At 40.5% G+C, this 26,371-nt stretch overlaps 2 protein-coding genes across 7 annotated transcripts in view; both read left to right on the top strand.

The window, feature by feature from the left end:
• LOC310718831 (N-acylneuraminate cytidylyltransferase-like) overlaps positions 1-2,277 on the top strand; it is a 3,860-nt gene extending 1,583 nt beyond the window's left edge. The window contains exons 5-9 of one of the 2 annotated variants that reach the window (XM_083527879.1): positions 204-298; positions 429-600; positions 1,356-1,521; positions 1,769-1,969; positions 2,143-2,277. In XM_083527879.1, coding sequence (XP_083384005.1) covers positions 204-298; positions 429-600; positions 1,356-1,521; positions 1,769-1,969; positions 2,143-2,171 — 663 coding nt within the window. In that variant the 3' untranslated portion in view covers positions 2,172-2,277. Of the gene's footprint in view, positions 1-203; positions 299-428; positions 601-1,355; positions 1,522-1,768; positions 2,011-2,142 lie in introns of those variants that run through there. The other variant, XM_083527880.1, reaches the window with a different exon arrangement.
• The window catches only part of LOC310718832 (N-acylneuraminate cytidylyltransferase-like), a 26,238-nt gene extending 1,588 nt beyond the window's left edge, over positions 1-24,650 (top strand). The window contains exons 2-9 of one of the 5 annotated variants that reach the window (XM_083527883.1): positions 15,254-15,485; positions 17,222-17,364; positions 17,545-17,694; positions 17,836-17,963; positions 19,482-19,576; positions 19,670-19,841; positions 20,800-20,965; positions 23,075-24,650. In XM_083527883.1, the coding sequence (XP_083384009.1) occupies positions 15,254-15,485; positions 17,222-17,364; positions 17,545-17,694; positions 17,836-17,963; positions 19,482-19,576; positions 19,670-19,841; positions 20,800-20,965; positions 23,075-23,274 (1,286 nt within the window). In that variant the 3' untranslated portion in view covers positions 23,275-24,650. Of the gene's footprint in view, positions 1-14,910; positions 15,486-17,221; positions 17,365-17,544; positions 17,695-17,835; positions 17,964-19,481; positions 19,577-19,669; positions 19,842-20,799; positions 21,807-21,880; positions 22,121-23,074 lie in introns of those variants that run through there. The other 4 variants (XM_083527884.1, XM_083527882.1, XR_014531283.1 and 1 more) reach the window with 4 other exon arrangements.
• Positions 24,651-26,371: the final 1,721 nt, after the last annotated feature.

The raw sequence follows: 26,371 nt of genomic DNA, 5'->3' as shown, positions 1-26,371 counted from the left end.
AAAGATGAAGAACCACTCGCACATCAGAGCCTCATGTCCATCAGAAGCTTGTTGTCTATTATTAAAGTCCACTGATACAGATGAGAGTGTGTGACTTTATACACTGTCTATAATCTATCAGGATCTTCACATTGTTCAGTTTTATGAACTCAGACCACACGTTGTGTTCTATAACAATTCTTCCCCTTTGGTACATTATATAGGGAGGGCAGGTCGCCTACTTTGAGATGCCCCCAGAGAACAGTGTTGATATCGATGTGGACATCGACTGGCCCGTAGCAGAACAGAGGGTTCTCAGGTAAATGAGTTCTGTACCGGTTTCTCTTGGAACACTTTGAAAATCAACATCCTGGCAAATATATATGCATTTGTGTGTGCGTGTGCGTGTGTGTGTGTGTGTGCATGTTTGTGTTTTGTTGTTAATGCAGGTTTGGTTACTTTGGTAAAGATAATCTGGGGAAGTTGCGCCTGCTCCTGTGTAACGTATCGGGCTGCCTGACTGATGGACAGGTCTATCTGTCTTCAACAGGAGAGGAGATGTTTTCTTTCAACACCAAAGACCTGACCGCCATCCGCACGCTGAAGAAAGAGAAGATACAGGTCAGTTAAAGCTGAGATCATTGTGTTCACTCAGAAACCACACCAAACCAAACATTCTTTATTTCTTTAAGGTTGGACTGCTGTCTTTTTTTTTTAAGCAGTAAATGAAACATACATTCATTCATGCATTTTCATCAAGCTTTATAGTGTCTCCTGTACATTCTAATTACACAAACCAAATATCAATATGATCACATTTAAATCATTTTTATTAATAATTTACTCAATTTCCAAACTGAAACAGTAAATTAGTATTAATGCTGTACAGCGTATCACCAGATAGCAGTAAAACTCCATGCACCATTGAGCAAAACATGATGATGTATGAAAATAATCACTTCAAATCCCAATCTGAACAGAAAAGACCCACAAAAGCACAAGGAATTCTCTTAATTATGCTGAAGTTCAGAGGAGTTTTGGATGGAAGTATTTGGACGAGATTCTCTGTATTGAGCCGCTTCATTACTATCAGCTCAGATAAGGTTTATTACAGGAGCTTTTAGTGGAGGAACCATAGAGGAACCATAGAGGAACCATGCTAAAAAAAAGTTAATGTTTGTTAAATGAGTAATGAAAAGAAATGTAAGCACTTCTTCTTAAATCCTACTGTAGTTAAGATCCAGTGAGCCGCTGTGTAAAAAGTTAGGAAATCAAGAACATTATTAAAAACTTGGACCAGGTGGATATAAAAGCCTGCTTCTTCTATTCAAATCTGACATGTTCGTGTCTGAATGTCTTCTAAATCTTTTCCACAGGTGATCCTTATCTCATCCAGTGATGATCCGGTCTCAGACGCGTTTGCAGAGAAGCTGTATGAGAAAACAGGTTGTAAAGTAAAGCATCTAAAAGAAGATAAACAAGTGGAACTGGAGACACTGCTGAAAGAGAAGAGGCTCAAGTGGAAGAATGTGGCCTTCATGGGTGAGCGTGCAGAACCTCTGGACAAGTCAAAAGTGAAAAGCATGTCTTGTGGTGTAGGTTTTAGGGGGTCTCTCCACCCTGTCATGCGCTTTCTCTAAATCCACAAACACACAATGCAGCTCCTTCTGACATTCTCTATACTTCTCTTACTGTAAATCTCTAAGTGGTTATTCTGAAGCAAATCATCATAAAACAAATATAATCCATCCAGAAATCCAGCTGTTACTCAGCTGTTCCCTCTCTGCAGGTAATGATGTGCCAGATGTGGACTGCCTGAACCTGGCCGGTCTCAGCGCAGTGCCCTCTGATGTCCCCATTGTGGTTCTCAATGCAGCTAAATACCAGTGCCAGAGAGCAGCAGGACACGGGGCCCTCAAGGAGTTTGTTGAACACCTTCTCCTGATGAAGAAGGGGGCTATGTTTCAGGAGGAGCCCGGGTTGATTCCCGGTCAGGGAGCCAAACCCAGCTATTAGGGTTGCACAAGACACACTTCGTGCCGGTCCCAAGCCCGGATAAATGGGGAAAGGTGTATTAGGAAGGGCATCCAGCGTAAAAACATGCCAAATCGAACATGCGGATCACAAATATGGATGATCCGCTGTGGTGACCCCTAATGGGAGAAGCCGAAAGAAAGTTATCTTATACTTGAGGTTTAAGGTTAAGGTTTTAGATTTTAATTATAATTATAATTGTATTTGCTCTTAAAGGAAATGAATTTTGTTATAGTTATGTTGAGTTATTTTTAGATGAGCACTAAACTGTCTCGATGATTAGAATTCCAGCTGCATTTCTTCCTCCTAACCGTATGTACCGAAATGTGAATTTTGTGTATCGTTACACAAATAAATATATATAGAGAATGTGGGATATTTATAAATGTACAATATGGAATATGAACATTGTATGTACAACAGTATTGAAGCTGATGGAGAAACAATAAAAACCCCCGCTGGCTCTGGACCTGCTGTGTATGTTTCTGTGTCTCATTCTGGATGGAAGGAGGTTGAAGAGTTTGTGACTGGGATGGGAGGAGTCCCTGATGGTGTTTTCTACACGTAGATATCTGCTGTGGTGAAGGAGTTTAATGGCAGGTAGTTGTGAGTCGGTGATGGGGGATTTTCACTACTCTTTACTGTGCTTCCCATCACACACAGTGGAGCTAGCTAGTGATGAGTCATTTATGAACGATTCTTTAATGTGACTCAAAAGAACGAGTCGTCTCAAAGTGATTTGCTCAATGGGGCTCTGAGAAGGTACTTGGAAGATAAATGCAAGAACTGTCAAATAAATTTTAAATGTTGAATTTTGGTATAAGCCACAGTTTGATTTTATTATAAAATTTTAGTTTGGTTTAATAAAAAAAAAAATCTATGTTTAAGATTGTTGATATAATTATTGCTCAGGATTGACAGCAATTGTGATAATTAAACCTGGAATGGTGCATTGACAAATTAAACTCGTTGGAAGGGGGAACATGTTCAATAGTACAACAGATAAATGTCCAACTGATGTGGTATTAAAAATAGAAACCCAGGACACTGAAGAAACTCGAGCAGAGTAAAACAAGCTTACATCATAATTCAGGGAAAAAGCAGTTTCACCCCATCATAATGATGCAACACAGAGACATTGAGATTGAAATAATACAAAATTAAATACATTTATAATAGAAATACATTTTTAAAAAAATGGTTGACTGGACAAAGGGAGTTATGCAATGGGCAAAAAAAAAGGGGACATTAAGTAAATAAATGAAAACATACATACATAAATTTTACAAAAAATTTAAACAAATAAATAAAAGCAGACGACAAAAAGAAAATGGTTGTAGAATGAAATAAAAATGTACCTTGTGCTTGTTGATCAAGACATCTGGAGAGAAATGTACTTAAGAGAGCTATCAGACAAGGCTAAGAACCCCAAAGGAGGAAACTTCCAACTGAACAGAAAAGTGGAATTGGAAAAAAAAGAGTAAAAAAAATCAGAGCTGAACCCTGACCTGAGCTGAGTTTTTCAGCCATGTTGTACTTCAGAAGTGTCCATGATCACTTCAGTCTGTGTGCACTGAATTTATTTAATACACCAGTTTCACAATTTGAGTTAAATTACTGAAATAAATGAACTTTTCCACGACATTCTAACTTATTGAGATGCACATGTATGTATGTATGTATCTTTTTTTCGGCTGCTCCCATAAGGGGGCGCCACAGAGGCTCATGTCTCCTTACCCCCTCCCCCTGCCCCCCATCCTCCACATCTGTCTCTTTCAAACCAACTACCTGCTCGTCTTCCCTTACCACATCCATAAACCTCCTCCTTGGTCTTCCTCTTTTCCTTCTTCCTGGTGTCTTCATCCTCAGCAAATATGCGGATCTTATATATATATATTGTTTAATAAAAAATAAAAAAAGACACAAACACTTTATATAAACAGATAGAAATAAAATACATTTAATTTGCTCTTGAATTCATTAATACTTAAATGTGTTCTATTAAGCTGAAATCTGGTGCTCCTGGTGCAGGCACACTGATTCGTTTTGATTAGCTGGAATATACGTGGCATGAGTAGCCCGTCTAAACGTGGTAAAACTTTTATCCTTTTAAAACGACTAAACCGTAAACTTTATTGTTTTTGCAAGAGACTCATCACACATGTAAAAATCATTACAGGCTGCAGGCTCCTATGGATACGGCATGTCTTTCATTCTAAGGTTTATTCTGAATTGAAAGGAGTTGATGTTTTAATCAATAAAAATATTCAGTTTCTACCCACTGCCGTTGTCGCTGATAAAAAATAGCAGATATCTTGTGGTTGTAGGCACGTTAATGCAAACAAGGGTGCTGCTAGTAAACATCTCCACACCTAACTTCGATGCTGTTGAATTCTCCAACAGATCACTTAGTAACATACCTCATTTAAATCGTCATCTGTTGATTTTTGAAGGTGATCTAAATTGTGTACTTCACCCAGTGCTAGATAGATCTAGTAAACAAACAATATCTCAGTCAGCTATGTCAAAATCTTTTTCTGACTTTATGAACCGGAATGGGTTGCTTGACCCTTGGAGAGTTCTGTGTTGAGATGCAGTCCCATGTTCCCAGGTTTCGTAATAAGTCCTTCCATCTGCGCTTGTTGTTATCAACGTTGCATCACCTGCACATCTGAGATTGTTAATGATTCGTTTAGCAATTGTGATTCCTTCTTTTTTCTGCAAGTCCAGCCTTTGAAGTGGAAGAGAAATGGGCAAATTTTGGTCGAAAAACTGTTCGCTAAGCGAAAAAAGGTCGATTTGATTTGATTTGATCAGCAAAACGATTATACCGATTGTGCAAGATTCGACCTGACACGCTGCTCAAGCATGGTTGACGTTGATCGCCTTTTTCGACTAAAATCTGCCGTGCTTCATTTGCTTAACGGGGTTTTGAGGAGGTACTTGGAATGTAAATGCAACAACTGTCAAATCAACCATTCAGTCGAGAGACAGCACTAGTGCTTGCTCGAGCCCCCTTACAATATCTATCAAACTATCTATCTATGGGGAAACTATAGCCCCCTATAAGTTCATCAGAGGCATCAAGTGATATCTGGAGGACTACGACCAATATATATAGAGAGAGAACATATAATAGTAATTATTATTATAATTAGAATAATTACGATATAATGGTTTAATATTTTCATTTATTTACTAAAAGATACATTAATGATATATGACTCTTAAACTGATCACAAAAAGAGATAAGTGTAGTGTGTGAGAAAATATTGACTAAGATGAATGAATGCGTCTAATTTGGAAGCCGGAGGTATAAAGGACATATTTTAATATGGCTAATAAGCAGGGGTCTAAAAAGAAAGACAGGAAGGGGACGTGTGACATATCACCGGACTCGGCCCAGCGTGGGGAGTTGCATCATGGGTCATACGGTGACATCACGTGATGTCACCTCAAGCCACGCCCACACCATTAGCCCAAATAGGGCAAAAAACCAACGCCCTCGAAAACGGGCGTGCGAAATGTCAAAACACTCGGGAAAGGGGGGGGGGGGTGAACCCCGGGTGAATTTTGCCCGTCACGTGACGTCATAGGCCACGCCCACCGCGCAAACCTATTAGCTTCCCGCTTAGCTAAACACGCTCCGACCCGGACGTCACGTGGGCGGGAACGCGTGAAAAACGAAAAACGGCAAACCTCGGGCTAACCGGGCATGTGACACATCCAATCGCTCGGCACGGCGAGGGGAGCGAGACGCCGTGCCTCGCGATGACGTCACCTGACGTCACTGGCCCCGCCCTCTCGGGAAAAAAAGGCCACAAACGTGTGTGCCGGGTATCGAAACGCTCGTCTCTACGAGTACGGTCGCATCTGGTTGGCACTAAAAACGATCGGCACTAAAGACGCAGACCCGTCGTGTAGCGTTTTGCACCGGCAGGCACTACTCACATTTCTTCAGGAAATGTCACATTCTAGTTTGTATGATACAGCTGCAAATAAGTATTTGAACACCTGTCTATCAGCTAAAATTCTGACACTCAAAGACCTGTTAGTCTGCCTTTAAAATGTCCACCTCCACAAGAACACCATCCCTACTGTGAAGCATGGGGGTGGTAGCATCATGCTTTGGGGGTGTTTTTCTGCACATGGGACAATCTTTGGGGGGAGCTCAAACTCCATGTTTCTCAGCGACAGGCCAGAAACCTGAGTGATCTAGAGAAGATCTGTGTGGAGGAGTGGGCCAAAATCCCTCCTGCAGTGTGTGCAAACCTGGTGAAAAACTATAGGAAACGTTTGACCTCTGTAATTGCAAACAAAGGCTCCTGTACCAAATATTAACATTGACTTTCTCAGGTGTTCAAATACTTATTTGCAGCTGTATCATACAAATAAATTGTTAAAAAATCATATATTGTGATTTCTGGATTTTATTTTTTAGATTATGTCTCTCACAGTGGACATGCACCTAAGATGACAATTTTAGACCCTCCATGATTTCTAAGTGGGAGAACTTGCAAAATAGCAGAGTGTTCAAATACTTATTTTCCTCACTCTATATATACAGTGAGGAAAATAAGTATTTGAACACCCTGCTATCAGTCAGGTTTCTGGCCTGTCGCTGAGAAACACGGAGTTTGAGCTCCCTCCAAAGATTCTCTATTGGGTTTAGGTCTGGAGACTGGCTAGGCCACGCCAGAACCTTGATATGCTTCTTACAGAGCCACTCCTTGGTTATCCTGGCTGTGTGCTTCGGGTCATTGTCATGTTGGAAGACCCAGCCTCGACCCATCTTCAATGCTCTAACTGAGGGAAGGAGGTTGTTCCCCATAATCTCGCAATACATGGCCCCGGTCATCCTCTCCTTAATACAGTGCAGTCGCCCTGTCCCATGTGCAGAAAAACACCCCCAAAGCATGATGCTACCACCCCCATGCTTCACAGTAGGGATGGTGTTCTTGGGATGGTACTCATCATTCTTCTTCCTCCAAACTCGTTTAGTGGAATTATGACCCAAAAGTTCTATTTTGTTCTCATCTGACCACATGACTTTCTCCCATGCCTCCTCTGGATCATCCAAATGGTCATTGGCAAACTTAAGACGTGCCTTGACATGTGCTGGTTCAAGCAGGGGAACCTTCCGTTCCATGCATGATTTCAAACCATGACGTCTTAGTGTATTACCAACAGTAACCTTGGAAACGGTGGTGCCAGCTCTTTTCAGGTCATTGACCAGCTCCTCCCGTGTAGTTCTGGGCTGATTTCTCACCTTCCTTAGGATCATTGAGACCCCACGAGGTGAGATCTTGCATGGAGCCCCAGTCCGAGGGAGATTGACAGTCATGTTTAGCTTCTTCCATTTTCTAATGATTGCTCCAACAGTGGACCCTTTTTTCACCAAGCTGCTTGGCAATTTCCCCGTAGCCCTTTCCAGCCTTGTGGAGGTGTACAATTTTGTCTCTAGTGTCTTTGGACAGCTCTTTGGTCTTGGCCATGTTAGTAGTTGGATTCTTACTGATTGTATGGGGTGGACAGGTGTCTTTATGCAGCTAACGACCTTAAACAGGTGCATCTAATTTAGGATAATAAATGTAGTGGAGGTGGACATTTTAAAGGCAGACTAACAGGTCTTTGAGGGTCAGAATTCCAGCTGATAGACAGGTGTTCAAATACTTATTTGCAGCTGTATCATACAAATAAATAGTTTAAAAATCATATATTGTGATTTCTGGATTTTTTTTTTAGATTATGTCTCTCACAGTGGACATGCACCTACGATGACAATTTCAGACCCCTCCATGATTTCTAAGTGGGAGAACTTGCAAAATAGCAGGGTGTTTAAATACTTATTTTCCTCACTATATATATATATATATACTACACCAAAAGTGTATGTATGTATGTATGTATGTATGTATGTATGTGTATATATATATATATTAGAAATTTTACTTCTAGGAATGGCCTACTAATATCCGATCACTGTCGTCCTCCTGCCAGACAAAGACAAACAGCATGGCAAAGATTAATATTACCCTAATAATAAGAATCGAATAATAAAATCAAATAATCACATTTCAACAAATATATAAATTAAATTAAATCGAAAAACAAGAACGTAACTAACATGAATGTAAAACCCACACATGAGGAACACGATAACATCGTGAAAATATCATACAAAACATGAGATTATTCGCAATTAACCAACCTAACCTAATGACATCCTCAATATATATAGATAAAAAAGGGAAATCTCACCTGGCTGTGTGTCCACAAGGAAAAATCGCTTGTTTTCTCTTTTTGCACTGTGAACTTTGTTTAAATTGATTCCCATTAAATGGCGCCGATCAAAAACAGAGCAGAAAAGTTCGCGTTGAATCTGCTTTCATCTGCGCATGTGCGGATATTACTCCATCTGTTGACCAAAGCGCGGTACTGCAGAAGCAACACAACTATTTCATTCGTTTTACTTAAATTATTTGTGTTAAACTGAAATCTTACTATTTATAAATTTTGTCAACACGGACCCTTTTAATTTTAATACACAAACTTAAGTACATTATTAAGTACATTATCGCGTCCCCCGCGTAATCTACGCCCCTGAGTGCATTTGTATCATGTCTCATATTCAAACACTCATAAAAAAGTTTCTTTTGTAGGTTTGCAGATTCTTTTAAATAATTTTTATTTACAGTATCAATGTCTATTATTATTATGTCTATTTAATTTCCAGTCATTTCACTGTAGAGTTTTTGAGAAAAGTAAACCCAAACTCACTCCAAACATCAGTGCATTTGTAATCATGTCTCATATTCAAACACTCATAAACCATTTTTTTTTGTAGGTTGTCTCAATCTTTCAAATAATAATTGAAGAAAATGTTTTATGAGTGCTGAAGGAGGAGAAGAAGAGGAGGAAGACGTCTACAGAGACAGCAGGGAAAGGAGAAGTGGAGGAGAAGTGGAGGTTCAGGTTGGTACTTTAAATGTTGGTACTATGACTGGTAAAGGGAGAGAGGGAGCTGATATGATGGAGAGGAGAAAGGTAGAGATGTTGTGTGTTCAGGAGACCAAGTGGAAAGGGAGTAAGAGCAGGAACATTGGAGGTGTTTAAACTGTTCTATCATGGTGTGGATGGAAAGAGAAATGGTGTAGGGGTAATTCTGAAGGAAGAGTGCAGTAAGAGTGTAGTGGAGGTGAAGAAAGTTTCTGATAGGGTGATGATCGTGAAGCTGGAAGGTGAAGGGATGATGATAAATGTCATCAGTGCTTATGCTCCACAAGTTGGTTGTGAGATGGAGGAGAAGGAAAGATTCTGGAGTGAATTAGATGAAGTGGTAGAAGGTGAACGTAGGAATGAAAGATTGGTGATTGGGGCAGACTTTAATGGGCATGTAGGTGAAGGGAACAGAGGTGATGAGGAGGTGATGGGTAGGCATGGCTTTAAGGAGAGGAATGTGGAAGGGCTGATGGAGGTAGATTTTGCTAAAAGGATGGAAATGGCAGTGGTGAACACGTATTTTAAGAAGAAGGAGGATCACAGGGTGATGTATAAGAGTGGAGGAAGGTGCACACAGGTGGATTATGTTCTATGTAGGAGATGCAACCTGAAGGAGATTGGAGACTGTAAGGTGTTGGCAGGGGACGGTGTAGCTAGACAGCATCAGATGGTGGTCTGTAGGATGATTTTGGAGGTGAAGAAGAAGTGGAGGAGAGTGAAGACTGAAAGAAGAATAAAATGGTGAAAACTGAAGGAGGAAGACTGTAGTGTGAGCAGCGATTAAGAGGATGAAGAGTGGAAAGTCAGTTGGACCAGATGACATACCGGTAAAAGCATGGAGATGTTTAGGAGAGATGCAGTGGAGTTTTTACCAAGATTGTTCAACAGGATTTTGGAAGGTGAGAAGATGCCTGAGGAATGGAGAAGGAGTGTGCTGGTACTGATCTTTAAGCATAAGGGAGATGTGCAGACCTGCAGTAACTACAGGGGAATTAAGTTGATCAGTCACACCATGAAGTTATGGGAATGAGCAGTGGAAGCCAGGCTGAGAGAAGAGGTGACCATCTGTGAGCAACAGTATGGTTTCATGCCAATGAAGAGCACCACAGACGCATTATTTGCTTTAAAGATGTTGATGGAGAAGTATAGAGAAGGTCAGAAGGAGCTGCATTGTGTGTTTGTGGATTTAGAGAAAGCGTACGGCAGGGTGGAGAGAGGAGTTGTGGTATTGTATGAGGAAGTCTGAGAGCGATTCCACTGGATTACAGCCTCTGGGGGGCGCTGCACATTATGAGTCTGCATCTCTGGTGAGTTGGTTGTATTTTCTTTACGTTTTTAATGTTTTTATCATGTAATTAGATTCTGAACTGCTCCAGATGTTGTAGGTGCACAGTTGTGGTTGTAGTGTAGAGGTTTGGAGTCTTAACTGGGTTTGTTGTTTTAGTAAAATGGTTTTCACCCCTGTATGTGAAACGTCTCTCTCTCTGTAATGCCACGTGTTGTTATATTGTGTTTTTGTATTGTATTGATGATTTCTATAATTGTGACATGATAGTGGTGGTATTAAGAGGTGGATTAGGTCGGGTAAATCCTCACTGAATGTCCAGGTACCAAATGCACGGCCCGCCACTGTGTAAAAGACGAGCAAACGAATGAAAGCCTCTCAGTGATGATGCTGTTTGATGGGGAAAATTTGCCTGTAAGGATTTACTTGGGCTATGAAAGTGCTGCGGTCTGTCCATTTGTACCACTGTTAAGATGTTATAAATGTCAAAGGTATGTTCATGTAGCAGCGGTTTGTGGAGGGAGGCAAAGATGCGCGAGATGTGGAATAAAATTCATTAACTCTGCTCCCTCCCGCTTTCAATTCCCGCTGCTTCTTTCTCCATTTCCGGATCTCCACACCTTCACCTCCTTTCGGCAGTGTTGTGCTAGTTACTAAGAAACAGTAACTAGCTACAGTTACTTCATTCAAAAAGTAACTCAATTACTGTTAAAAGTAACTTTTTAGTTAATTTTTTAAAGAATGTTCTTTAATGTTCTCATTATGCGTTATGATCTATACCAGGGGTCACCAACCTTTTTGACACCGAGAGCTACTTCTTGGGTACAGATTAATGTGAAGGGCTACAAGTTTGATACACACTTCTGAAATAACCAATTTGCTCAATTTACCTTTAATGATATGTTATTCATAATACTTAATGATGTCAGGGGTGTCAAACTTAATTGCACAGGGGGCCAAAACTCAAAGCACACTTTAGGTCACGGGCCCAACAGGATAAACATTTCTTGAACACACTAAAACAATTTATTTTTATTTTTAATTTTTTTTAACGATAATTATGAATAAATACAGATAGGAATATTATTCCAGAATAAATAAACTTAAACTTCAAATAACTTATAAAATAATTTGCTCTCCATCAAAATATCTGCTGTTTAAATGATACAAGTTAGAAATATGAAAGAAATCCTGAACAAATCAATAAAAATTGTGCTTTTAAGTAAACGTTAAAATCACAACAAATCAAAAAAGGCAGATTTCTTTGCTCTTATGCCATTTCATAAATAATAATCTTAAACTTGAAATAACTTAAAATATTTTTCTTTCCATAAAAATATCTCCAGTCAAACACCAGACGTCTCACACCTTCATCGTGCAGCTCTTCAGAAACTCTCCCTCAGTAAATAACCTGCTGATGTTCCTCTGATTTCTCCTCTGTTTTCACTCCAGCTTCACTTTGGGATTTTGCTCTGGTGAAAAACATCTGCTGAAATGTCAGATTCTTCTTTAACTCTTCTCTACTTTCTGTATCTTCTGCTCTGCATTCAGGTTCTTCAGCTTCTCCTGATGTTTTGTCTCGTAGTTCCGTCTCAGATTCAATTCCTTAATTACAGTCACATTCACTCCACTAATAACACACACGTGTCTACTCAGAGTCAACTTTTCTCTTCACCACTGTGAGGCGCTGTTTCACAATAACTGTACAATAGGGTTAAATACATCAACAGAAGCGCGACTTGATTGACGCTGGAATGTTCTCAGGTAGTCTAGTGTTCGGTAAGGCAGCTGAAGCGATGCATTATGGGATCTGTAGTTGGTGTTATTAGCGCGTTTTATTTGCCGGGACATTAATAACAATAATAATAGATCTCACGGGCCGGATTTGAGTTTGACACCCCTGATCTATGTGAAGACACTGATCATGTTAATGATTTCTCACAATAATTATCAACAATGATTTCACAATGTAGGAAACAGCTATTTTTTAGAAAAGGCACGCAGGCGACTCATGTGGTCCTTGCAGGCGACCTGGTTGGTCAGTTTTGTGTTTGTATAGAGCAGGGGGTTCTATACAAACACAAAACCGACTTAAACACAAAGTAACTTTTAAACACTATTTTATGGAAGTCAGAGCAGCACGAACTGAATATATCACAAGGATTTCTGAAATAAATAACAAAACAAGATGAATAATATATTCAAAAGCACAGCATAAGTATGAAAACTATCCACAATGTAGAACAGAACACCGGGTTAGCACATAGCTTCGTCCAGGCGTGAAGTTTCTGGAGGAGCTTCAGCAGATCGCAGTAGATACGCGCTTTAAGGCAGAAACACACAGCTCCGGTGGTCTAGTGGGTAGGATTCAGCGCTCTCACCGCCGCGACCCGGGTTCGATTCCCGGTGAGGAAAGGAAATACGGAATGAGAAGCCGAAAGAAAGTAGTAATTTTTTGTCTTTATGCTCAACTAAAGTGTAATAATGATCATATTTCCACTTTGAGAAACTCGTCTTGCTCTCGCCTCGACTCGCCATTACTGCCGCACAGACCTGAATAAACGGAGACACGCCCACAGCGCGTCTTCTTCCTGTTTACAGTGGTTCATCCACCAATCCTACAATGCGACGCTGCTGTAAGCAGGTTCGACTGTTAGACTGTAGTCTACACTTCAGCCCAAATTCATTCATTTTATAAAGTAACGGGTAACGAACCATGCGGTAACGGAGATACTTTATTTAAAAAGTAACGCGTTACAGTATTAGATACTGTCGGAAGTAACCAGAAAAACAAAAGTACTAGTAACGCGTTGTTGCCCAACACTGGTCGTCGCCATTACTGCGGTCAAGACAACCGCAGCTTGAGAATCCACGGTCAAGCCAAAAGCACTTTTCTGTGTGCGCGTCTAATCGTGCACTTACGGTATGCGGTATGGGTGGTGGGAGGGGTCAAAATATACAGACGCTTCAAAACGGCGTTTCCGTTATAAATATATATAATGGTCCATATTCAAACACTCTTAAAAGGTCCCCTGGTGGTCTAGTGGTTAAGACCCGGGTTCGATTCCCGGTCAGGGAACCATCCCCAGCCACTCTTAGTGCCGGTCCCAAGCCCGGATAAATTGGGGAGGGTTGCGTTAGGAAGGGCATCCAGCGTAAAACATGTGCCAAATCAAACGTGCGGAGGATCCGCTGTGGCGACCCCTAACGGGAGAAGCCGAAAAGAAAGTTTATTCAAACACTCTTAAAACATCTTTACTGTATAGTGTTTGAGATTATACAGTAAAATCTAAAAGCAAAATTACCTTTATTTGACCTTCATTTATATGTTTGCTAATTCATTCAATTGATCTTCATTTAGAGTGTCATTTTACTGTAGAGTTTTTAAGAAAAGTAAACCCAAACTCACTCCAAACATCTGTGCATTTTCAATCATGACGGTGATGGTAGGTGTGGCCTTAAGGAGAGGAATGTGGAAGGGCAGATGGAGGTAGATTTTGCTAAAAGGATGGAAATGGCAGTGGTGAACACGTATTTTAAGAAGAAGGAGGATCATAGGGTGACGTATAAGAGTGGAGGAATGTGCACACAGGTGGATTATCTTCTGTGTAGGAGATGCAACCTGAAGGAGATTGGAGACTGTAAGGTGTTGGTGGGGGACGGTGTAACTAGACAGCATCGGATGGTGGTCTGTAGGATGGTTTTGCAGGTGAAGAAAAAGAGGAGGAGAGTGAGGACTGAAAGAAGAATAAGATGGTGGAAACTGAAGGAGGAAGACTGTAGTGTGAGGTTAAGGGAAGAGGTCAGACAGGAGCTCGGTAATGGTGAAGAGTTGCTGGATGATTGGGGAACTACTGCAGAGGTGATAAGAGAGACAGATAGAAAGGTTCTTGGTGTGACATCTAGAAAAAGAAAGGAAGATAAAGAGACGTGGTGGAATGAGGAAGTACAGGAGAGCATAAGGAAAAAGAGGTTGGAGAAACAGAATTGGGATCGACAGAGTGATGAGAAAAGTAGACAGCAGGGAGGTTGTAGGGAGAAGAGGTGGAGAAGGTGGAGAAGTTCAGGTATCTGGGGTCAACAGTGCAAAGTAATGGAGAGTGTGTTAGAGAAGTGAAGAAAAGAGTGCAGGCAGGGTGGAGTGGGTGGAGAAGAGTGATAGCAGGAGTGATTTGTGATAGAAGAGTATCTGTGAGAGTGAAAGGGAAAGTTTATAGGACTGTGGTGAGACCTGCGATGTTGTATGGATTAGAGACAGTGGTATTGAGTAAAAGACAGGAGGTGGAGCTGGAGGTAGCAGAGCTGAAGATGTTGAGATGTTCATTGGGAGTGACGACGATGGACAGGATTAGAAATGAGTTTATTAGAGGGACAGTGCATGTAGGACGTTTTGGAGACAAGGTAAGGGAGGTGAGATTGAGATGGTTTGGACATGTGCAGAGGAGGGACATGGGGTATATCAGTAGGAGAATGCTGAGGATGGAGAGACCAGGAAGGAGGAAAAGAGGAAGACCAAGGAGGAGGTTTATGGATGTGGTGAGGGAAGACATGCAGGTAGATGGTGTGAAAGAGGCAGATGTAGAGGACAGGGTGTTATGAAGACGGATGATCCGCTGTGGCGCCCCCTAATGGGAGAAACCGATAGAAGAAGAAGAAATGTATGAGTGTTTGAATATGAGACATGATACAGATGCACTGATGTTTGAGGTGTATTATTTGTGTTTTGATGAAAAATAGCAATACATAATATTTTTTTTGATGTCTTTTTATTGTTTTTTATTAAAACAGGAACGCATTTCTGAATCGTCTTTACTATATCTTTATTTGATCTATGTTGGCCGCGCCCACCACCCATACCGTAAGTGTCCGATTAAACGCGCTCGCTTGGATACTGTGCGTGCGTGTGAATAGCGGGGAAAATGGCCTCCTCCTCGAAGCGTGTTGGAGCTGCAGAGGAGTGCAATAATCTCTCGAAGAAGCGCGCGCGGTTAGATAATGATGTTGATAATAGTAATGGTGGTGATGATGATGATGGTGATGGTGGTGGTGAGAAACACATCGCTGCAGTGATTTTGGCTCGCGGAGGCAGTAAAGGAATCCCTCTGAAGAACATCAAGCTCCTGGCTGGAGTTCCTCTCATCGCCTGGGTCTTACGAGCTGCTCGGGACTCCCAGGTTTTCCACAGGTACCTTCACTTTTCTCGCTGTCTTCTCTGTTCAGTTTAATTCTAATGCGCTTTTCACAACATTCTACAGTCTTTTACAGTCATTATGGTTATATAACTAGGAGCTACTGAGCAACTCATAAAATAGATCAACATTATTTAATAATTTAATAATTGTATATAATAAAACAGAATCTCTCCAGATTATGTGCTGTTCTCTTGAGGGCATGTGTATGACTATTATACCAAGCTGCAGGTGTTTGTTCTCGAAACCTTTTTTAACCGGATGTGGACAACGGTGTCTAATGTGCTAGTGAGGATAAGGTTTATGTTTTTAGTCATTTCATCAAGATCAGTTATGGGTTTAGTGTGAAATTGAGATAAATCAGGCAGGTTATTTATGAATCTGTCCTTAGTGGTCTGATCAATAGTCCTACCAGGTCGATAACGTGGTGAAACACGGCTAATCTGCTCTCCCGGTAATGTGTACAGTATGAGGTAATGATCTGTGATGTCATCACTCTGAGGTAAAATATCTATATCAGTGACGTCTGCTCCGTGGGATATTATTAAGTCTAGTGTGTGGTTAAAACGGTGAGTTGGTCTGTTTAATAGAGTTTAATAAGTCGACAAATGATAATCCCAGAGCATTGTTTACATCATCTACATGAATATTAAAATCTTCTACAAGCAGCACTTTATCAAAACTGATCAAGAGATCTGAGAGAAAACAAGCAAACTCTTGAAGAAAATCAGCGTAGGGTCCTGAGGGTCTGTACACGGTGACCAGAGCGAGATTTCTATGTATGTCTGAAAGTACAACTTTAAGAACCAGTCTGACGTGACTCATGCTTATAAACATATCCTGAAGCTGTAGACTCGTTTAGACTCATATAATCACCTGGTTTAATCCAGGTCTCAGTGAGACAGAGTGCTGAGAGATTATTATCTGTATTTACAATCGGTGCTTTGTGTTCAAGTGATCTAATGTTTAAAAGACCAAACTTTAGAACTTTTTGGTGTTTTTCAGTTTTACCTGCAATAAGATTATTTCTGGATCTTGTGTATGTAATTCTTGATTTTACTACACGAGGAATAGATACGGTTTCTATAAACTGGGCTGTATGGTCACTTGTAACTATTTGGTTTGTGTATAAATGTTCTCATAGTCATAAATTGCATGATGTCTTACCAGTCAGATGGTGTGAAGTATCCTAGAGATGTTATCTGATAGCACTGATGCTCCAACTCTGCTGGGGTGCAGGCCATCAGGGCGGAAGAACCTCGGACGCTCCCAGAAACAATTCCAGTTATTAACAAAAAGAAGTTTGTGCTCTCGACACCATGACTGTAACCATTCATTTAGTGCAAAAAGTCTACTAAACTTCTCAATCCCTCGCTGGTAAGTGGGAAGAGGTCCTGACACTATAATCTGTGTTTTGTTGGTGATGTTCTGTGTACCGTCTCCACCAGGATCCTGAAATCCCTCTTTAAGATCTCCGTTTTCCTCAGCCTGGTGTCGTTCGTTAGGAGCTAAATGTGAGAATGTTCTACCACCTTTAGTAGACTTTGCTATTCTAGAAATTACTAGAAGTCCAGAGTTTTAGGATCTCAGGGAGCGTGACTGATTGTAGCGTGTTAGAAGACTGGAGAGATACATTTAGTGTTTTTGTAAGTATGAAGCAGTAGTTTGTAGTGGATTCGAAACTTAGTTCTATGTTCAGTCTTGGAATCCTGATTGTCCTCTATTTCCACAGTATCTGGGTGTCCACAGACCATGACGAAATCGAGCGAGTGGCAAAAAACTGGGGGGCTCAGGTACACAGACGGAGTCCAGAAGTCTCCAAAGACACCTCAACATCACTGGAGACACTACAGGAGTTTTCCAAAATGAACCCAGGCAAGATCATCACATCACACTCATCTCCTGTGCTCTTCTGTACCAAAGTCCACAGTCTCAGTGTCTGATCACACTAATAGCTGAATGATCACTAATCCCTACAGCTACGCCTCAAAATCATGAGAACATGTTTGTTTAACGTGTGTGTTTAACGTGTGTGTGTGTGGTGGTGATCTGCAGAAGTGGATATCATCTGTAACATCCAGGCCACATCACCGTGCCTTCACCCGGACCACCTGATAAAGGCTGTGAAGATGATGACCAAGCATGAGTCGGTCTTCTCCGTGGTCCGCCGACATCACTTCCGCTGGAAGGAGAAAAAAAAAGGAGGTTTGTCCGTAATTATTCCGATAAAGATTCATAGGTGATTACAAATCAATTAAAGCAGGACGAGGACAATTCACACACAATCTGTTCACTGTCCTGCGTTCATTCATTTGTAATCACCTCTGTGTTTCTTCTTTCCACAAGAAGCCACTGAACCTCTGAACCTGAATCCTTCACGCAGACCTCGTCGTCAGGACTGGGACGGAGAACTCTGTGAAAATGGATCCTTTTACTTCGCCACAAAAGATCTTATAAATAAAGGACTGCTGCAGGTGGGTCACGGCTATAAATGCTGCACTATTGGGTTGTGATTTTAGGCATTTAAGTGAGAAATAGGAAACAGGAAAAGACAAGTTTATATTTGTTCATTATTCATCTGTAACCTGCGGTTCAGAAATGATGAATTAAAGAAGAGAAATAGAAATAATAGAGAAACAACCAGTTAATTACAGTGTACAAGACGAATAATAACATGTCGTACAACAACACAAGCCGTTATTATAAATCTTTATTATTCTTTATTTAACTCTGAACTCTGCCCTTTGACCATTTTACTGTCTGAAAGTAAACAAGAAAAAAGTTTCACAAGCGTCACACACACCCAAAAACAATAAAAGAAAAAACATGAACCACTCGCACATCAGATCCTTTTCAAGTCAAGTCAAGTGGCTTTTATTGTCATTTCTACTATACACAGTGGAACACAGTAAAAACGAGACAACGTTCCTCCTAAACCCTGGTGCTACACTGAACAACTCCGAGCTACAACCCACAACATAAAGCTACATAAAGTGCAGACAAAAAACAGTACAGACAGAAACACAAGACAGTGTGGGACAAAACACACAACACAAGAGCGCGCCGAGCAGTAAACCTGCTGTATACTCTGATTATACAGTACTGCGGTGGGAGCGCTGCATCTTAACCACTAGACCACCAGGGGACCTTGTGTACAGAGAACTATAAAAGACTATAAACAATGAGTTTATGTAAACAAACACAATGCAGTGTAGAAACAGCAGCAGTCCAGACGTGCAGAAAAACAGCATGTAAACAGTGTAACATGGTTAATTATAAATAATGGATTGGATTGAGATGAGTAATTAGTGTGTGTTGAGTTAATGTTGTACACACGTGTGTGTGTGTGTGTGTGTGTGTGTGTGTGTGTGTGTGTGTGTGTGTGTGTGTGTGTGTGTGTGTGTGTGTGTGTGTGTGTGTAAGAGAGAGAGTTCCAGTTTAGTTCTGTGTATTGAGGAGCCTGATGGCTGTTGCACAGTCTGGATGTGAGGCCTGAATGCTTGGGTACTTGGGGTGTGTATGCTGTTGGCTTTGCGGATGCAGCGTGTGGTGTAAATGTCCATAATAGAGGGGAGAGAGACTCTGATGATCTTCTCAGCGGTCTTCACTATCCTCTGTAGGGTCTTGCGATTCGAGACGGTGCAGTTCCCAAACCAGGCATTGATGCAGCTGCTCAAGATGCTCTCAATGGTCCCTCTGTAAAACATGGTCAGGATGGGGGGAGGGAGATGGGCTTTCCTCAGTCTTCTCAGGAAGTAGAGATGCTGCTGGGCTCTTGGTGATGGAGCTGGTGTTGAGTGATCATGTGAGGTTATCAGCCTCATGCCCATCAGAAGCTTGTTGTCTATTATTAAAGTCCACTGATACAGATGAGAGTGTGTGACTTTATACACTGTCTATAATCTATCAGGATCTTCACATTGTTCAGTTTTATGAACTCAGACCACACGTTGTGTTCTATAACAATTCTTCCCCTTTGGTACATTATATAGGGAGGGCAGGTCGCCTACTTTGAGATGCCCCCAGAGAACAGTGTTGATATCGATGTGGACATCGACTGGCCCGTAGCAGAACAGAGGGTTCTCAGGTAAATGAGTTCTGTACCGGTTTCTCTTGGAACACCTTGAAAATCAACATCCTGTGTGCATGTGTGTATGTTTGTGTTTTGTTGTTAATGCAGGTTTGGTTACTTTGGTAAAGATAATCTGGGGAAGTTGCGCCTGCTCCTGTGTAACGTATCGGGCTGCCTGACTGATGGACAGGTCTATCTGTCTTCAACAGGAGAGGAGATGTTTTCTTTCAACACCAAAGACCTGACCGCCATCCGCACGCTGAAGAAAGAGAAGATACAGGTCAGTTAAAGCTGAGATCATTGTGTTCACTCAGAAACCACACCAAACCAAACATTCTTTATTTCTTTAAGGTTGGACTGCTGTCTTTTTTTTTTAAGCAGTAAATGAAACGTACAGTAGATTCATGCGTGTCTTCACTTAGGCTTGACCCAGGATCCAGTTGAACAAGCCCACATCTGAGTTACGGAACAGTGATAAAGAATGAAGATTTTCTGGAAAGTTTATTTCTCAAGAGTTTTGTACAATGCAAGTAAACGTACTGTCTCAGGGGAAAATATGCTGTTTTTCAAGTCACCTGATTCTCATTCAAATCTGTCTTTAGTGTGTCCTGCTTTCATCAAGCTTTATAGTGTCTCCTGTACATTCTAATTACACAAACCAAATATCAATATGATCACATTTAAATCATTTTTATTAATCATTTACTCAATTTCCAAACTGAAACAGTAAATTAGTATTAATGCTGTACAGCGTATCACCAGATAGCAGTAAAACTCCATGCACCATTGAGCAAAACATGATGATGTATGAAAATAATCACTTCAAATCCCAATCTGAACAGAAAAGACCCACAAAAGCACAAGGAATTCTCTTAATTATGCTGAAGTTCAGAGGAGTTTTGGATGGAAGTATTTGGACGAGATTCTCTGTATTGAGCCGCTTCATTACTATCAGCTCAGATAAGGTTTATTACAGGAGCTTTTAGTGGAGGAACCATAGAGGAACCATAGAGGAACCATGCTAAAAAAAAGTTAATGTTTGTTAAATGAGTAATGAAAAGAAATGTAAGCACTTCTTCTTAAATCCTACTGTAGTTAAGATCCAGTGAGCCGCTGTGTAAAAAGTTAGGAAATCAAGAACATTATTAAAAACTTGGACCAGGTGGATATAAAAGCCTGCTTCTTCTATTCAAATCTGACATGTTCGTGTCTGAATGTCTTCTAAATCTTTTCCACAGGTGATCCTTATCTCATCCAGTGATGATCCGGTCTCAGACGCGTTTGCAGAGAAGCTGTATGAGAAAACAGGTTGTAAAGTAAAGCATCTAAAAGAAGATAAACAAGTGGAACTGGAGACACTGCTGAAAGAGAAGAGGCTCAAGTGGAAGAATGTGGCCTTCATGGGTGAGCACATTTGAGGTCATAATTTTAAAGAAGTTACTGTCGAATAACAATTTACACCGATCATCCTGTTCAAAAGTTTATACCCCCCTGCTTCAGGAAATATTATTTTGCCCCTCTTGATTGCTGTTCCTGAGAAGATAGATCTTAAAATGACTTTTGGAAAGGGGTCAAAAATGCAGAAGTTCCTGGAAATGAATAATGCACTAGGGTTAGGGTGATCCTGGAGGATTGTTCTGAAGAAGAATTCACGTCGATTCATATACAGTGGGGCAAAAAAGTATTTAGTCAGCCACCAATGGTGCAGGTTCTCCCAGTTAAAAGATGAGAGAGGCCTGTAATTTTCATCATCGGCACACTTCAACTCTGAGAGAAAAAAACTGAAGAAAAAAAATCGCAAAAATCACATTGTCTGATTTTTAAAAAAGTTATTTGCACATTATGGCGGAAAATAATAATTATTTGGTCACATACAAGATTTCTGTCCCTCACAGACCTGTACGTTCTTCTTTAAGAGGCTCCTCTGTCCTCCACTCGTATTAATGGCACCTGTTTGAACTCGTTATCAGTATAAAGTTCACCTGTCCACAACCTCAAACAGTCAGACTCCAAACTCCACTATGGCCAAGACCAAAGAGCTGTCAAAGGACACCAGAAACAAAATTGTAGACCTGCACCAGGCTGGGAGACTGAATCTGCAGTAGGTGGGCAGCTTGGTGTGAAGAAATCAACTGCGGGAGCAATTAGTAGAAAATGGCAGACCTACAAGACCACTGATAATCTCCCTCGATCTGGGACTCCATGCAAGATATCACCCTGTGGGGTCAAAATGATCACAAGAACGGTGAGCAAAAATCCCAGAACCACACGGGGGACAGAGTGAATGACCTGCAGAGAGCTGGGACCAAAGTAACAAAGGCTACCATCAGTAACACACTACACCACCAGGGACTCAAATCCCAGTGCCAGACGTGTCCCCCTGCTTAAGCCAGTACATGTCCCGGCCCATCTACCAGCAACATTGTGTACAAACCTTGTGGAGACTCACGGAACGCTTGATCTCTGTCATTGCCAACAAACGGAATATAACAAAGTATTGAGATGAACCAAATACTTATTTTCCACCATAATTTGCAAATAAATTCTTTAAAAATCAGACAATGTGATTTTCTGGATTTTTTTCTCTCATTTTGTCTCTGAGTTGAAGTGATGATGAAAATTACAGGCCTCACATCTTTTTAACTGGGAGAACCTGCACAATTGGTGGCTTTACCCCCCCCCCCCCCCCCCCTGTATATTAACAATGAACATTGTCTCAGAGCAGCTTTACACAGATAATGTGGTGATTAAAAATGAATAAGTTGTTTATAAGTGTAAGTTTGTCCCTGACGAACAAGTTGGTGGCGACTGTGGTGAAGGAAAAACTCCCCGAGATGGCATAAGGAAGAAACTTTGAGAGGAACCAGACTCAAGAGGGAACCTCATCCTCATCTGGGTTGCACTGAATGTCCATTTATAGCAGATATGTACGATGTTGCAGGGTACAGTGTTGATGATCAGAAGCGAAAACTAGTCCTGAGTAAGTGTAAGAGACTGTTGACATTAACTACAGTCCAAATCCATCCTCAAAGCGCCCGATCTTACTCCAGAATTTCATGGAAACCACCCAAGGCGTTGATGAGAAACTGTCCCAAGCTGCACAGAGTGGCCTCCAGTCAAAGAGGGGGGTGAGTGACAGGAAGAGAAGGATATGGATTATTAAGTCTCCTTGTTGTTGTATGAAAGTTAATGTCACTGTGCGGTTTGGACTCTGATAAGACAAGTTCTCAGGGCAAACAAGAGATTTGTGAACTATAACCAGACCCAAAACCACTTGTTGATTATCCAATTAACACATTGTATTATTAATAAAGTGTGTATAAACATTTAATCTGGTTTAAATGAAAAAAGTTCACTTAATAATGTGTCTTGTGGACTTTATAAACATCTGATTTGTGTGATGGCTCTTTCAGGGCTGTAAAAATCCGTTGCACCTCAATTGTACTGGTTATATAAAAAAAAATATGATCCATCCAGAAATCCAGCTGTTTCATAGCTGTTCCCTCTCTGCAGGTAATGATGTGCCAGATGTGGACTGCCTAAACCTGGCCGGTCTCAGCGCAGTGCCCTCTGACGTCCCCATTGTGGTTCTCAATGCAGCTAAATACCAGTGCCAGAGAGCAGCAGGACACGGGGCCCTCAAGGAGTTTGTTGAACACCTTCTCCTGATGAAGAAGGGGGCCATGTTTCAGGAGGGGAAGAAGAGAAATTAATTAAACTAAATTAAGGATTTTAAAGAACAAAACTTAAGTTTTTAGATTTTAGTTATAATAGCAATTGCTCTCGAAGGAAAAGCGAAATTAAGGAAATAATGTGTGATTCTGATCAGTGTGGTAATAAAGATAATCAGTTAGGGAATTGTTCAGTAAGGAATTTAAGCGATTCATTGCACCACCACTAGAGGGCGACACTACATAGAGCAATCACGACATAGGATTGATTATTTTTTTGACAATACAGTGTGTCATTTTAATTTCTTTTTTTTAAAACATCTTTAGACAATGAAAATTGGTGATGCTTATTTTAAATGGCATTTTTTCTTTTCACAATCATCTCTGTGCTTTCACATGTTATGGATTTGTAAATTATTAAATGGAAGAAATGACTGTTTTTGACTGACAATCGCAATCAACACTACAGTTGAATAATCAGGATGCGGGCTGGATGTCGTAGAACAATCGCGAACAATGTCTACATCTGATCTTTAATGAATGTATAAATGCAGCGCAACAATAAATCGAAGTAAATCCGCTTTTTCTTTGTCCTCAAGAACAAAAGAACTGAAAGGGCAGAATATTTTATTCATCACAGATAAAATAATCTTGATGAATAATTAGTAATTCATCTTAATTACACGTGGTGTGTGTTTTTTTATTTTTTTGTTTCCTGGTGATTGGATCCCATGGAAATTCTTTACCATTTAATCAGTTTATTTCAACTGGTTTCCCCCTAAAATATAGTCCGTGTAGAGCTGCAGTGATCACATGATGAAAAGTAAAAGCTGCTTATTGTAATATAGATCCAGTAGTTTAATGAAACCCTCTGTCTTATGTCAGAGAAATTCATGAAAAAGTAATGAATGTGGGACTTAATGATGCTTTGTGATAAGTGAGCATTAATGGCAGTTCGTGGTGGCTGTGGGAGGGCGAGCCATCAGCCTCAATTCACTCTGTTTATGTTCCTTCATTTGCAATTCTCATGAATCTCCTCACCCTGGGTGAGAGGGCGAACCCAATTAACTCCATCAGTCTGCTGCAGAACATCACCAGGCGTGTAGCAGATGTCTGGAATCATGGTGGGCAAGAGAGTCTGCTTTTTAGCATGTTGCACATGGCACTGTCAAAAACCTTCCCTTTTTTTTATTATTATTTTGGCTATTTAGGACTGATGGAGAACCCAACCAATCACATAGAACCTTTTTTAAAAAGAGTAATTCAGCAAATCAGCCTGCATGAAAAATATCACCTACAGATTTATTTCACACTGAACTGCTCTCACCTGCTTTTTACCTGAAATGTTGGGCCACACAAATCTGTTGCTGACGATCTGAAATCTCTAAGGTGCCATTAAAGAGGTCCATCCAATCGTACCACTGCGTTTGTCCTAGTTTCATGTTTAATTTGGACATCCGATGATGCAAATGATTTTATTTGGACGTCAAATAGCAGAAACGTTATTACTCATGAAATATTTTGTTAACATTAGTTAAAAGTTAGTGAGTTTCAACATTAGTTTAAAGATAAAACATGCTAAAGATCAGAATTAGTAAAATAATATAATACATAGTGTGATATTTATAACTATTATAATTGGTGCACATGCAGTATAATGTGTGTATTATACTGAAATCTGATGTAGTAAATTTACACATTAGAATTTAAAATATTACAGTGTGAAAGTGAAGCAAGTAGAAATGCATGAGACACAGAAAAGTAAAGAATTGCATCCTGACTCTTACCCACCTTCAGTTACCAGTGGATGTGATTCAGCTTGTTGGTGATCTGTGCTCATTCTCCATTCTGGTTTATGTGTGGAGTCGGCAAGATTTTTAATTGAAATCAACTCTTGGATAAAAAAAAAAAAAAAAAAACACCCGTGAGAATTTCAGATGATCAGTACACTGGAGGAGGCTCTGTGCTCTCCTTGCTTACGTCTGCTGTTTGCTCTCCGAGAACCAATTAAAGAGGATCAATGGGAGCGTAGAAGCTCGAGCACATACAGTAGGTCACAGGTGTGCTAGCAGATTGCCATTGACTGCACCTGTACCTGCTTCAGCAGTTATCATCATTTTAGAAAGTTCTGACTAATAACAATCCCTGGACCCCTTTTTTTTTGGGCCTCAGGTGGAGCGCACTGGGACCTAATCGACTTTCAGAGAATATTAGATGTTTAAATATGTAAAGCTTGGAGTCCAGGACCAAGTCCAGTCCAGGTCTCTGTAAACCTGTATGATTTCTTTTTTTTATCAGCCTTCAAATGACCATGTTATGGATATTAACAAAACTATAAACAATAAACAAGCACATACATAACTTTACATTTCTTACACACACATATATGGATATATATACGACTAATCACATGATATAGACACACACCCAAGTGCTCCAGAACACCTCAGCACCAAAAGGTCTTCATTTCTAGAAATATTCACACTTCCTGATGATTGAATAATCATGTGCATGTTGGTTGTGAGTAACATTCATTCATTCATTCATTTCCTCCCGCTTATCCGAAATTCGGGTCGCGGGGGCAGCAGTCTAAGCAGGCCCCCGCCTTCGACTGCTGCCCAATCCTCACAGCACCGTCCCTTACGGTCCCTCCTGCAGGTGGTGAGCCCATGGGAAGTGTGAGTAACATCTGGCTGCTAATTACTTTTTTAATGATAATGGAAATTAGAAGGGTTTCAGAATGTGGTTTGCTTTTTGGGGAAATAAAAATGACTTTCTTTGATGCCACGTGTGATTATTTATGTTTCTAGACTTTGTACAATTGTTTTTTAGATCCTGTAGAAAGGACATTATTTATAATCACATATTTCTCCCTTCCAGATGTTTGTATTGTGGTTTTTATGATTTTTTAAATCACACTCTTGGTGCCACCTGAATGAGAATGAGGTTCCCCATTTCAGTCTGGTTCCTCTCAAGGGTTCTTCCTCATACCATCCTCGGGAGTTTTTCCTTTAACACAGAACCCCAGGTGTGTTCATTAAGGATAAAAAACACATCATTCACTTATTAAAATGTACATTCTGTAAAGGTCTATTGTGAAAATCAATATTTCTAGCTTCTATCCACTGCATTCTCAGCT

Source organism: Silurus aristotelis (genome assembly GCF_946808225.1).
Source record: "Silurus aristotelis genome assembly, chromosome: 24".
Lineage (NCBI taxonomy): Eukaryota > Metazoa > Chordata > Actinopteri > Siluriformes > Siluridae > Silurus > Silurus aristotelis.
This window is presented reverse-complemented; position numbering and strand designations above follow the sequence as displayed.